The 14,448-nt window shown below is 44.6% G+C and overlaps 1 protein-coding gene across 1 annotated transcript; it reads left to right on the top strand.

The window, feature by feature from the left end:
* Positions 1-236: 236 nt before the first annotated feature.
* On the top strand, positions 237-11,612 carry AQP8 (aquaporin 8). Its single transcript, XM_036739467.1, has 6 exons — positions 237-291; positions 844-1,102; positions 5,231-5,357; positions 6,693-6,907; positions 10,270-10,404; positions 11,564-11,612. The coding sequence occupies exons 1-6, from the start codon at positions 237-239 to the stop codon at positions 11,610-11,612; spliced, it is 840 nt and encodes a 279-aa protein (XP_036595362.1).
* The last annotated feature ends 2,836 nt before the right edge of the window (positions 11,613-14,448 follow it).

The following is a 14,448-nucleotide window of genomic DNA, read 5'->3' as shown; positions in this document are numbered from 1 at the left end:
ACCTCCTCTTGATCCCACGGGAAACTTTCCCTATAAGGGTTGAGCCCTGGAGTATGGAAGTCCAGGGTTCCATTTCTAGTGGATTTTGGCTTTGTTGTTGTTTTCTTTTTTAATAAAGTCACTATTGTTAATAATAATAGTTCTCATTTTTCTAGCTCTTTAAAAGTTACCAAACCTTTCCCCCACAACATCCCTTTGATCCACATAATGGAGTTATTATTGTCCCCATTTTAGAGATGGGGAGAGTGAGCCTCAAAGAAATGAAATGTCTTCCCAAGGACCACACAGCTAGTAAGTGTCAGAGTGAGTGCTCTGTCTGCATGCCTTATGACTCTGAGACTGGTGTTTTGGTTTTTAAAATTTATTATTTAATTTTTTTTCCTGGTTACATGCAAACATTTACATTTATTTTTAAAACTTTGAGTTCTAAATTCTCTCCCTTCCTCCCTCTCCATTTCCCCTCACTGAGAAAGCAAACAATTCCATATGTGTTATATATGTGTAGTCATGCAAAGCATATCCATAATAGTCATGTTGTAAAAGAAATCATAGATAAAAAACTCAAGAAAAATAAAATGAACCCCGACCCCTGCAAAGTTGCTTCAATCTGTATTCAGATACCATGAGTTCTTTCTCTGGGCATGGATAGAATTTTTCATCCTAAGTCCTTCAGAGTTGTCATGGATTGTTGTGAGACTGGTGTTTTTATGGAAAATCTGGTAATGTCTGGGAAAAGTGCCTGTCTTAATATTTTGAAACTGGAGATTTTTGTTTTTCAGGCAAGGTGGTGGAAGAGCCCAAAGATGTTGAGAACCACTGACTTCTGTATTTTCTTTCTACCAGCCGTCCCTATGTGTGAATTAAATTCAGGGAACATGACGATGAAGGAAAAAGACCCAGAGAGCAGATATGACACGGACCAGCTTCACTGGTATGAAAAGTACCTCCAGCCCTGCATAGTGGAGCTGCTGGGCTCAGCTCTCTTCATCTTCATTGGCTGCCTGTCCGTCATCGAGAATGTTGAGGGGGTTGGTCGGTTACAACCTGCACTGGCACACGGGTTGGCCCTTGGTGTCACCATTGCCTTCTTGGGAAAGATCAGGTAAGACCCTCTTTGGATCTTCGAATCCTGGATCCTTGACAAGAGTCCATGGGGCTGTGCCTCATCCGCCTTGGGTGTCATGTGGAGCCCATATTCGGGTCATCATTCCCAGGGATCACGTTGCCGTAAATAGGGACCGTAGGGCCACAATATGCTATAGTTGGTAGAGTGATGGATTTAGAGTCAAGAGCACCTGGATTTGAACCATGCCCTAAACACTTACTAGCTGTTTGAACCTGGGCAAGTTACTTAGCCTCTCTGGCCTCAATTTCTTAATCTATAAAATGAGGATGTTGGATTTGACATCTTCTGAGATCAGAAGTCATCAAATCCATCAACTTCTTCACTTTGAAATCATATAGAGCTTTAATATTATAAAACACTTTCCTCCAAGCAACCTCGTGTGGGAGGTAGGGCTAGTATTATTGGCCCAATGTACGGATGGGGAAATTGGGGCAACGTGCTTGTAGTCATGGAGAGGCAGGACCTCACTCAACACAGGAATTCTGATGGTTGACCCAGTGTTTTTCCCAACTCTCTTGCTGCTTTTAAAAGTCCAGTCCAAACAGATGGTATTTTTTCTCCCTCTCAGTTCTGTGCTTTGGGGTGATCTCCCTGTTCATAGTTATTTGGGCCCCCTGGAGATGCCTGCTGTCTTTTTAACCCCGCCACCCAAGGGTGAGATAGATGATAAAGTCAAACCCAGAGTTGGAGATGGACAGTGAGACGGGAAAAAGGCAAGGGAGTGAAGGTGGAGAGGGAGAAACAATCAAGGGAGGGGTGTGTTTTTGAAGCTGCTGATGGGATCACAAGCTCTTGCTAATCAAAGGCACGTGAGGTTAGTCAATAATTTGTTAATTATTTTACTATATGCCAGATATTGTGCTGAGTGCTAGAGGTACAAAGACAGGCAAAAATACACTCCCTGCTTTTAAGGAGCAAACATTCGAATGAGGGACACAACAGGTAAATAACCAGGCTCATAAAAGACACATGCAAAAAAAGGAACGATGATCTCAGGCACTAGCAGATTAGGGGACAAAAAAATGCCTCCTGCAGAAAATCAGATTTGAGCTGTCTTGGAGCAGGTCAGGGAAGCTAGTTAAGAGGTAGATTTGAGAAGGGAAAGCATTCTCTAGGGATGGGGGAGCAGCCTGTGTAATGTCATGGAGATGGGAGATGGAGCATCCTGGGAGAGGAAAAGCAAGTGGGCCAATGGAGCTGGATCATGGCACATGGAGAAGCATCAGGAAGCCTCCTTTGGTGCTTTCTGCAAAGCGAGGGACTGGGCATGCCAGGCAAATCTGACTAGTCATTTTTCTGTGAGCTACAATCAAAAGAGTCAAAGGGTTTGGAGTCAAGGGACCTGAGTTCAAACTCTGCCTCTGTCATGACCTGTGGTGCCTTGGCCAAGTCACTTAGGCTCCCTGGACCTTAGTTTTCCTTATCTGAAAAACTAGGGTTGGACTGGGTGTCCTTCCAGCTCTCGATCCATGATTCTGTTGTGCACTGTTAACGACAGGGAGCATTTCTCTTTCCCCAGAGTGGCCTCTGCCTTCCATTGGACTATGAAATTTTTTTTATACATTTATTTTTTATTTTTAGTTTACAATATTCAGTTCCACAAGTTTTTGGGCTCCAAATTTTCTCTCCCTCCCTCTCCTCCCCCTGCCCCCCAAGATGGCACGTAATCCAATGTGAGTTCTAGATATACCTTCACATTGAATTATGTAATGTAATGTAATGAATTATGAAATTTTAAGTGGAAAATCCAGTAGCTTGTGAGCCCCGGTGACTTCTCAAGTGAATGTGCGCTCTTTCACTGAAATGACTTAATGTTTGATTCTTTGCTAGTGGGCGGATTAAAAAAATCAGATTTCCAAGAAATTGAAGAAGGCAACATGGTCTAGTAGAAAGAACATGGCTTTGGAGACAGAAGATCTTAGCTCTTCCTCTCATCCACCTTAAGCAAGTTGCTTGATTTCTTTGGGTTTCAGCTTCTTCATCCGCCAAAGGAAGGGTGAGGCCAGATCACCCTAATGCCTCCTCTAGCTCTGAACCTCCCTACCCGATGTTCCTCCGATGACTTGTGCGTGTGAAATGTATTTAGGGCAAAACCAATCAACTGACCCATCACTAAATACTTATTAGGCACCTACTGTATGCCAGCCACCCTTCTAAGCGCTGGTAGGAATAAAACAATTGGACGAGCAGCCAATGCGGAATTCCATCCAGCTTTCTCACAGGAAGAGTAATGATCTGTGGGATCTGGCTTTCTCACTTACCGATGACAGGTAACCTGAGCTTCAATGGGCTTGGCAAAATGGAGGCCAGTGGACTCTTTGGGGACTGACCAAGGGCTTTGCATTTTTAGGTATTCTGAAAATATTCCCAAATCTGTCTCCTGAGTAGTTCTACACTGCCTTCCTCCTTCCTCTGAACATTACCACCCTATGGTCCTTGACAGGCAACCTGAGCTTTAATGGGCCTGGAGAAATGAAGGCTAATGAGCTCTTTGGGGGCTGACCAAGGGCTTTGCATTTGTAGGTATTCTGAAAATATTCCCAAATCTGTCTCCTGAGTAGTTCTACACTGCCTTCCTCCTCCATCTGAACATTACCACCCCTTGAAGGGTCCAGAGCTTGGACCAAACTTGAAACTGTACAGGCCCCATTTACATCCCTAATTCCTCAATAATCCTAGGACTTGGCACTTGATTTATCCTCTTCAAAGAGCAGAAGCCCTTCATGTGGTGAAATGCTGGTATCCTGATGGAGTTGAGCTTGAGATGGACCCAAGACCGCCCTGACTCGGCCCCTCTTTCACATTCTCAGGTCATATCGGGTCTGGAGAGGTGGGGCCTGCCTGGTCTGTGAAGGACATCAGCCCTGGGTTATTAACAGCAGTGATAGTTAGCATTCATGAGTGCTTTAAGGTTTGCAAAGTGCTTTACAAATATTATCTCATTTGACCCTTACAACAACCCCGTTTTACAAATGAGGAAACTGAGACAGTCAGAAGTGCCCAAGGTCATACAGTATACATTGCTAGTATTTGGGATAGGATATGAACTCAGGTCTTAAAGACTCCATATCTGGCCCTTTGTCACTGAGTTGCCCCCACGAGTGGCCCACTAATGGGCCCATCAGATACTCTCTGGAGACTTGGAAAGACTATAAAAGCTCGAATTTTTAATGGGCATTTAGAAGTTGGATCCTCGGTCTACTGAGGCTCAAGTATCAATAGGAGTTTGGCTGAAATAGGATGTGGCCTGACGATAGCAGCCGTATGGCGGGGGAGGATGAGAATCTAGGATATTGGACAAGGGACTCCATGCCTGAGGGCCTTGGTTGGGTTAGAGAAGTAGATTCAGCATGTTGTGTTCCCCATGAATCTTGGGAACCTTGGAGCGCATTTTGGGACATTCTCACCTTCGGCCACAATCTGATTTCTTCTTAGCTAGTTAGAAACTCAGTTTGCCTCATTGTTTCTGTTCTGAGGGTGGTAGACAAGCTGAGTGGGCGGCAGGAATTCTGCAGCAGGTGCCAGGGTCACACTTATTTTTAAGTCTGAAGTAACCTAAGGGTGGCTGATATCCAGAGTGCAAGAACTGGAGGTCAGTGAACTTTACTGGGGACAAGAGGCTGTAAATGCCAGTGGGGATGAAGGGCTGTAAATTTGGAGGGAGAGGTTGGCAGGGACCCCATCTCTTGGTGTGAGGAAAGAAAGGGAGCTGTGTTTGTCTAACTTCTGCGAAGGCTTTGGGAAAAGCCTTAATGTTAATAAGAGCTAGCATTTATATAACACAGTAAGGTTTGCAAAGCGGTTTCCATTTATCATCTCGTCTGATTCTCACAACAGCCCTGGGTACAGATGCTTATTTTACAGTTAAAGAAATGGAGGAAGACCGAGGGTAAGTGATTTGCCCAGGGTCACACAGCTGAGGCTGAATTTGAACTTTGGTTTGGAATCTAGCGCTCTTCTTACTACTTCATACGGCCTTGGTCATAACAATGGCTCTTGCAGGAAGAAGCTGCCGAGGGGGCAGAGTTGTGGTATTGCTTATTAAATGCTCATTCATTCATTCATTCATTCACTCATTCATTCATTCATTTCCGTTGGTTACAGTGGCGGTCATTTCAATCCAGCTGTCTCCTTGGCTGTCATGTTGATTGGAGGCCTGAATTACATGATGCTCATCCCATTCTGTATCTCCCAAGTGGTTGGAGGGATCATAGGAGCTGCTTTAGCCAAGGTGGGTGAGCGCATAGTGGCTAATGTAGGGTGAGGCAAACCAACCACACACCGAATTCTCAAATGTTCTCATCACGTGTTCACTCTCTCCCCATGCTCACTGAGGCATCAGCTGCCTAAATCTCAACCTATCTTGAATGGTCCTTGAGCTCTGCTGGACTGTCACATACTTAGATAAATCTAGTGCTTATAAATTTTTTCAGTGTATGATAATCCTATTTTAAGATAAAAAAATTTCAAAAATCTCTACACAAGAGTAGCTGTGCTGTTAGAATCCATCAACTGAGAAGACACATGGATAAAAGCTACCGTGAATCCAGGAATGCTTTCAAATGAATTTGCGTTTTGTTAATTACAACATACTTTTGAAAAATAGTAATACCTATATGGATGGAGACACTCAGCCCACAGAAGTTGGTATTTATTTATTTATGGATTTGTGTATTGATTGTGGAAATATTTTCAATATGTCCAAGATCCTTCAGTAGTCTATAGGGGTGGGGTACAGAGTGGGAATCATTGGTTAGATCTCTACTATAGCTTTGATAACTATAAAAATAATTGAGAACTCAGTGTAAAGCTCTTTTTCCCTGTTACCATATTCTTTTGCCTTCCCTCTTTCTTTTTACTCATTTTCTTCCTCCCTGGGGAGGTAAGGGCCAGTTGAAGATGTATGACATACTCCAATGGTTTCATGATCTTCTTGATATGGACATGTCTTCCAATGACTGAGGTCAAAATGCCTTTCCATTCTGTGTGATTCCCTAGCCATGTCCTATGAGTTCATCCCAAGAGGTCCACCCAATAGGCTGAGAGCCTTCATCCTGGATTGTGTGTGTGTGTCTTTGAAAAGAGGATGAAGCAAATAAGCTTCTGTTCCCCTTCTGCCTATGCTACCTGAGTCATAGGGCAGCTGTCCATTTGATTAATTTACGGCTGAGATAAAATAGGCTGTGGTTCATCTACTTGTTCACATCTAATCTAAGCTCTCAACACTTTGGCAAACAACTCAGCTCGTTTGCTCCTGTACCTGGTCTTCCAGAAGAAAGATAAGCGGTTGACCTTTGCTTGGCAATTTTCGAAACGTGAAGGGAAGCTCTTGTCTGTTTTTTTCCATTCCTGTCCCTGTTCTCTTGGCCTAAGCCTCTGTCTACCTCTAACGGTCTCTCTCCCTCTCTGTCTGTGTCTATGTCTATGCCTGTGTCTATTTCTCTCTCACTCTCCCTGTGTCTATGTCTATGGACATGTCCATTTGTCTCTCACTCTGTCTCCACGCACTCTGCTTACTCTGATCCTGTTGCTTTGGTCTCTACACTAATGGAGATGTTTCTTCTAGGCGGTGAGCACAGAAGAGAGATTCTTAAATGCTTCTGGGGCAGCCTTTACAACCATCGGAGGGGATGACCAGGTGGGTGGTGCTGTGGTGGCTGAGATCGTCATGACGTTGTTCCTGATCTTGACCGTCTGTATGGCAGCTGTCAATGAGAAAAGCAAGAGTCCATTGGCTCCATTCTGCATTGGCTTCGCTGTGACTGTGGACATCCTAGCAGGGTGAGTTAGTCATAATGGGTGCGATAGTTGGCTGAATTAGTAGCAACAGAGGGACATTGGGGGCGGACAAAGGAATGGGAGCTTAGTCCAGGTCTAAAGGAAAGAGGGGACTCAGGTGGCACCCAACTTCAGGGACTCTCTCGTTGGAAGCTGCAGGAGACAGGGCATGGTCTTTCGGAAAGACTACCCGTCTCAGAGTCAGGAGTCCTGGGTTTGAGAAAAGTGGAATGGTACAGTGGTAAAGAACTCTGTCTCTGGAGCCGAAGGAGTTGGGTTCAAATCTTGCTCACTATCCGCCTCACCTTGGTCAAGTTACTTCATGTTACTCTGTAAAATGTAGGGGTTGGACTGTATGGCCTTGATGGTCCCTTCCAGCTCTCCATCCAGGATTTTAGGAATTCCACCAAAGTTCAGGCTTAGACACTTACTAGCTTTGTGCCAATATGCTCAAGATAGTTAACCAACTTCTCTGAACCTTAGTTTAGTCATCAGTAAGAAGGCGACAGTATTTACACAATCTAATGTGCAGAATTGTTGGGAGGAAAACATTTCAGATCTCAAAAAGCAATTTAAATATATTATAATTATCATTATTAATAAGTTAGGGGTGGGGATAGAGGCCCGACTTGTGATTTCGTTGGTATGGGGAAGTGCCAGTGAAGAAATTCATTTTGGCCAAGCTAGTGAGCATCTGCTCTTCATCTTAATACACTTAGAAAGTTGCCCAGGGCTCTGAGAGAGTGACTTGGCTACACTCCAGTTGGTCTAAGAGGCCGGATTTGAACCTGGGTCTTCTTGGTCTAGGACCGAGTCTTTAACTGTTATACCATGTTAGATCTCATATCCATTTTTACAGATAAGGGAAGTGAGGTTCGATAAGGTTTTTTTTCCTTTTATTTTTTTAATATTTTTTATTTTTAGTTTACCAAACACGGTTTTACATAATTTTGAGTTCCAGATTTTCTCCTCTCCCTCCCCCCTCCCTCCCCAAGATGGCATGGAATCTCATATAACTACCATGTATAACTTTGCATTGAATTAATTTATACACTAGTCAAGTTGTAGGGAAGAATTATGACCAATGGAATGAATCATGAGAAAGAAGAGACAGAACCAAAAATAAAAACAAAACCCCAAAAACAAAAACAAAAGAGAAGAAAAAAGATGAGCATGTAGTACGCCTCAATCTGTATTCAAACTTCACAGTTCTTTCTCTGGATGAAGATAGCATTCTCCATCGTTAGTCCTCTGGAGTTGTCCTTGCATCTTGCGTTGCTGAGAAGAGTGAAATCTGTCAGGGTTGGTCCTCACGGAATCCATATATCTGTGGTTGTGTACAATGTTCTCCTGGCTCTGCTCTGCTCACTCAGCATTATGTCGTGTAGGTTTTTCCAGGTTGTTACGAAGTCCGTATCATCCCGATTTCTTATGGCACAATAGTATTCCATTACCATCATATATCACAGCTTGTTCAGCCATTCCCCAATTGATGGGCATCCCTTTGATTTCCAATTCTTGGCTACCACAAAGATAGCCGCTATAAATATCTTTGTACATATGGGTCCCTTTCCCTCTTGTGTGATCTCTTTGGGATACAACCCTAGAAGTGGTATTGCTGGGTCAAAGGGTATGAACATTTTTATAGCCCTTTGGGCATAGTTCCACATTGCTCTCCAAAATGGCTGGATCATCTCACAACTCCACCAGCGATGTAACAATGTTCCAATTTTCCCACATCCTCTCCAGCATTTGTTATCCTCTTGTTTTGTTATTTTAGCCAATCTGACAGGAGAGATGTGGTATCTAAGAGTTGTTTTGATTTGCATTTCTCTAATCAGTAGTGATCCAGAGCATTTTTTCATATGCCTATAGATAGCTTTAATTTCTTCCTCTGAAAGCTGCCTGTTCATATCCTTGGACCATTTCTCAATTGGGGAATGGCTTATATTCCTGTATATTTGGCTCAGTTCCCTGTATATTTTAGAAATGAGGCCTTTATCAGAGATACTAGTTGCAAAGATTTTCTCCCAATTTTCTGCTTCCCTCCTAATTTTTGTTGCATTGGCTTTTTTTGTACAAAACTTTTCAATTTAACATAATCAAAATTATCCATTCTGCATTTTGTAATGCTCTCTATTTCTTGTTGGGTCATGGATTCTTTTCTTTTCCATAAATCTGATAAGTAAACTATTCCTTGCTCTCCCAAATTACTTATAGTATCAGCTTTTACTCCTAGATCATGAACCCATTTTGGCTTTATTCTGGTATATGGTGTAAGATATTGGTCTATGCCCGGTTTCTGCCCTACCATTTTCCAATTTTCCCAGCAGTTTTTGTGAAATAGTGAATTCTTAGCCCAGAAGCTGGCCTCTTTGGGTTTATCAAAGAGTAGATTGCTATAGTTGTTGATGTCTCCATCTTGTGTTCCACTGATCCACATCCCTGTTTCTTAGCCAGTACCAGGTAGTTTTGATGACTGCTGCTCTGTAGTACAGTTTAATATCTGGTATGGCTAGGCCACCTTCTCTAGCATTTCTTTTCATTAATATCCTAGATATTCTAGACCTCTTATTCTTCCAGATGAATCTTGTTATTATTTTGTCCAGCTCAGTAAAATGCCTTTCCCAAAATCACACTTAGTAAGCATTTTAGTAAACTTCTGATCCAGAATTGGAACCCAGGGTTTCTGACTAGGACTTATGTTCTTATCAGAGCTGGCTTCTCTAGCGGCCTGGGAACAAACTGGGATTTATTCCTCCCCTATGCCAATGGGGGACCCTTGATGCTGCTTGACAGGAAAATGCATACATCGTAGAAATAAATGGTAGATTATGATGACATGCACAAAACTGTGATTCACCTTAAACTCCATGGTGAATCCTGGGTGTGCTAGGCCAGCCAGCACTTATTATCCACCTACTGTATGCTAGGCCCTGTGCTAAGCACTGAGAATACAAATGGGAAAGCAATGCAGTCCCTAATCTCAAGGAGCTCACATTCAAACAGTGGAGACAATGTGCAAATAACCATGTATCTACAAGGCGTGTACAGGGCATCCCAAAAGTCTCTGTGCTGTTGTGAGTTTTAATAATCTGAAACTGCGCTGAGACTTTTGGGACTCCCTGTACAGTGTGAATGGAAGGTTTTTCTGGAGGGAAGGGGCTGAGAGGGGAGGGCTGGGAAAGGCCTCTTCTAGAATGTTGGATTTGAGCTGAGTCTAAGGAAACCAAGAAAGTTGAGAGTCAGAGGTGATGAAGGAGAGCATGACCAGCATGGGGGACGGCCGGTGTATGTGTACATATGTGTGTATGAGAACAAGTAGGCAAGTAGAGGTACAGATGTGTGTTCCTATCGCTTCACAGAGGGGCTATATCTGGAGCCTGCATGAATCCTGCTCGAGCTTTTGGGCCTGCGGTGATGGCCAACTACTGGAAGTACCAGTGGGTCTACTGGGTGGGGCCATTGGCAGCCAGCCTGGTCGCAGGAGCACTGATAAGGTGATGGGGGGGAGGGAGGGAAGGAAGGAGAGGTAGAGAGACAGAGAGAGACAGAGGGAGAGGCAGAGGGAGAGATGGGGGAAAGGGGGAGGGGAGAGGGAAGGAGGGAAAGACAGAAGGAGAAAAGGGGGGGAGAGGGAGAGAAGCATCTGGGGTGGGCTGTCATGCTCAGGGGAAGAGCAAATGCTTCCTAGTAGACATGAGGAACCATAGAATGCGCAGGACAGGAGGGGTCCCTTCATTCTGACAATAAGGGCACTGAGGCTTAGAGAGGGGGAGGGACAACAGGCCATGCAGATTGGCACCTACCTGAATGTTGCACTCATAGGGAGTTGTCTGGGCACACTGAGAGGTTGCGTTACTTGCCCAGGGTCACAAAGCCCAAGGTGGGCTTGAACGCAGGTTTTCCTGACTCTCAGGCTGGCTCTCTGTTGATTATGCCAGGCGGCCTGTCACCCCCTTGTAGAGAGGAGGAAACCAAGGCTGAGGATGGTTAAGTGGCTTGCCACTGTTCACACCGTTGGTCCATATCTGAGGCAAGATTCAAGCTTTATTTGAAGATCAGCATAATAATGCCTGTAGCACCAACATTACGGCCTTATTAGGGTCAGCTGAGATGATGAATGTGTAATAAGGATTTGAGAACTCACTGGTTTCCTGAGATCTGTAGTTCAGAGGGACAAGCACTGCCTCTCAGCCTTACGAAACAATTTGCAGACCCTAAGGTAACATTTAAGGGTCATTTATTATTATCTATAGCCCTAGGATTCTGCACATTCATTCCCTAAACTGAACTGAGGAGTGGGAAGGGAACGTTTCCTTTGTCTCGACAGAGTCCTGGGTCTGAGCTTAGCCCCAGCTCTGTTGTGAGATAGTTTTTGTGAGTCACCTTGGGCAAGTCACCTTTCCACTTTGGAATTCCTATAAAACAATGGGGTTGGACTAGATAATTTCTCTGGTTTTCCCCCCAGTTCTAAGATTCAGTGACTTCAAAAGTCTTCTGAATGTTAAAGGTGAAGGAGCAGGAGTCAGGTGAATTTTTGTGACAGTTAAAAGGAATTCCATGCTCTCTTCACCCCCATCTCCTCCCCTCCCCCATCCTATCAGAATAAATGCAGATGACCAGGACCTTTCCTCACTGGGTTTGTTCTTTCCTCAGGGTTCTCATTGGGGATCAGAAAACCCGCCTGTTTCTAAAACGCCTGTGAAGCGATTGCCTTTTGTACGGACACAGGACTGCTGCTTCGCCCTGGATTCTTCTCGTCTAGGCTTGGCTTAGCCTCGAATAATGAAGGGGAGAGCCTCTCGTGAGTGGGGCCTGCTCTGCTCTGTCCACCATTTTGGGGAATGAGCCTGCCCTGGGACTCTCCCCTGTGATTTCCCAAGACTTCCTTCCAGCGCCTGGCTGGTCAGGTGGACAGCGCCCCTGGGCCCTGGTCTGGCCAAAAGCACAGACTGCCACGCCAGCTTTGGGATGCTCCCTGCACGCTGTGCCCTGTTTTTCTACCTTGGCATCTCATTTTCCTTCCTGTTGAAGGAATGCTGAATCATACCTTCCTCTCTGGCTGCTGGATAGTGATTTGTTGTTGGGAAGGTTCTAGAAAAAGCCTAAGTAGTGTTATTAGCATCTCATGTGGCCTGGGAAGAGACAGCAGGGACCATGGAATTGCTTTTCTTATAAAATGAAATTATTAAGGTGGGGGGGGTGGGGAGAGAGAGAGAGAGAGAGAGAGAGAGAGAGAGAGAGAGAGAGAGAAAGGAGGCACAACAGCAGCCAGAAGAGGGAAAGGTTGTTTCATTCACACTTTGCACAGAGGGGAAGGAGGAGAAGGAGTCTAGAAAGGCAGCTATTTAATTTCTGAGGGATTCTTTTTAGGAACAGCAAAGTCCTCTCCTCTTGATTCTCCTGCCTGCTATGGGGATGAGGGACTTTTCAAAGCTACCTTCCTATATTCTCTTCGCTGATATGGAAATTTCCAGCTCACTTTCCAATAAACAGTGTTTCTCTACCTCCACCCCTCTTTGCCCATTTGCTGGCTCTCTCTCTTTTTTTAATTTTAGGAATGTCAAAAATGTATCCTGTTCAGGAGAGTGGAGCCCTCAGGTTGGGCTGGGTGGAAATAGCCCTAGCAGAGGGGAAGAGGAGATGAAAGGAAGAAGAAGACAGGGCTGGAAAGAGGAGAGAAAGAAAGAAGGGGACAAAAAGTAGAGACAGAATAGGAAAGGAGAAAAGGAAAGAAGGGGAGGAGAGGGGAAGGTGGATAAGTAGAGGCAAGGGAGAGGAAAAGTGTGGGAAAGGAGAGGACAAGAGAGAGGAGGGGAGAAAAGGAAAGAAGGGGAGAGGAAGGAAGGAGGCAAGAGAGGAAAGGGGGAGAGAATTAGAGGGGAGAAAAGGATAAGACGAGAGGGAGGGGAAGGACAGAAGAAGAAAGAGGAAAAGAAACATCAGAAGGGGCAATACAAGAAGGGTAGAGAGAAAAAAAGAATGAAAGGAAGGAAAGAAGGTCATTGAAATGGAATCCAACTAAACTATTTTGGACTCAGTCAAAGGGCCGTGCTTGAGGACCTAGAGGGCCACCCGTGGCCTCAGAGCCCCAGGTTCACCTCCCCCGGATAGACCATGGAACTCACACGTCAGTTAATTACTTTGCCCTCATAAGGAGGGCACCCCCCTCTGCAGCCTGGTTACTTGTCTGGCCAGGTCCTGATGATACCACTTTTAGAAGGAGAGGAAAAGGTAGAGAAACTCCTCTTTTCCAACCCCATTTAGAAATTGCCCCAACACTGTGATTTGGGGAATTGAGCCTCTCTCCTTCAAAGGAAGCCTTCTATTTCATCCAGGTTATTAACCAGCGATTGATAATAATTAGGATTCATGAGCCGCGTACCTAATTCGTGGGCGAGGTACCTAGGTGTTTGTTTCTTTAAAATATTGCTATATATGTGTATTTTGGGAGCATTTGGGGAGGCATCCTCCAACTTTCTCTGTGGGTCCCTCAGACAGGTGAAAGGTACTGGAGGGGAGCGTCTACATCCACTCCAAACCACAGCTCATGAAACCCTATCAGTGTGCTTATCTTTATTGGGCACAGTTAGTTCAAAGCAAAGGTATTTGATGAAGTAGCATTGTGAGAAAAGCAGCTATAAAACTGGGACATGCTGTTCTGTGAACCCACACATCATCAGTGGGAGGCGTGGACACATGTAAGTGGAGAACGTATGAGTCCAAGGATATGAGTGAATGGGCATACATGGGAACCCATGTGGCCATAACACATGCGTGAAGAGTCAACCCCTACCCTTGATGCTATAGGACTGCTGATGCATTTCTGTGATGTCACTTGTACTAGATACATGCTCTCTGTGGTGCATTGCTCCCCACTTGTGTCCCCGGTTATGGCTGAGCATTGTGGCAGCTTGGTGTTGTAGCGCATACAGCTCTTTATCTGGAGACAGGAAGAACAGCTTTCAAATCCAGCCTCAGAACCTTTCTAGCAGTGTAACCCTGGACAAGTCTCTTAACTGCAGTCTGCCTCAGTTTCATTAACTGTGAAATGAGCGTAATAGTAATTCCCTGTCTCTCAGGGTTATTATGAGGATCAAATGAGATAAATTATAAAGTGTTTGGCAAATCTTAATGTACCAAATAAGTGCCAGCTCTTATGGTTAGTCCTATAGGTCCTTCCCGCTGCTGTCAGAGGTAGCTGCACTGGATACAAAGTTGCGTAGCTTCTCTGATTCCAGTTTCTGGTTTCAGTTCTGGAAGAGAGCGCTATCTCTTCCGCATAGAAGGATGGATGCTCTCTCTGTCTCATGAAAGGATGGATATGCCACTGCTTTTAGTTTAAAGGTCATAGACCTTTTCTGCTATATCTCTTTCAGAAAGCCTTAACATACCCAATCATCAGAGTAGAGAAAACCCTTCCTGGCTTTTTCCCCTCCCAAAAGTAGGAGTTTGTCTGTTTCTCAGAGGCTTGGTTAGAATGGCTTTACTCTCCAGAAGGAGATTCCTCACCCCAGCTGCCTATATCTTCGGGACACAGA

The sequence above is a fragment of the Trichosurus vulpecula genome, chromosome 9 (genome assembly GCF_011100635.1).
Source record: "Trichosurus vulpecula isolate mTriVul1 chromosome 9, mTriVul1.pri, whole genome shotgun sequence".
Classification (NCBI taxonomy): Eukaryota; Metazoa; Chordata; class Mammalia; order Diprotodontia; family Phalangeridae; genus Trichosurus; species Trichosurus vulpecula.
The sequence above is the reverse complement of the archived record's forward strand: the minus strand, read 5'-3'. Positions and strand labels throughout refer to the sequence as shown.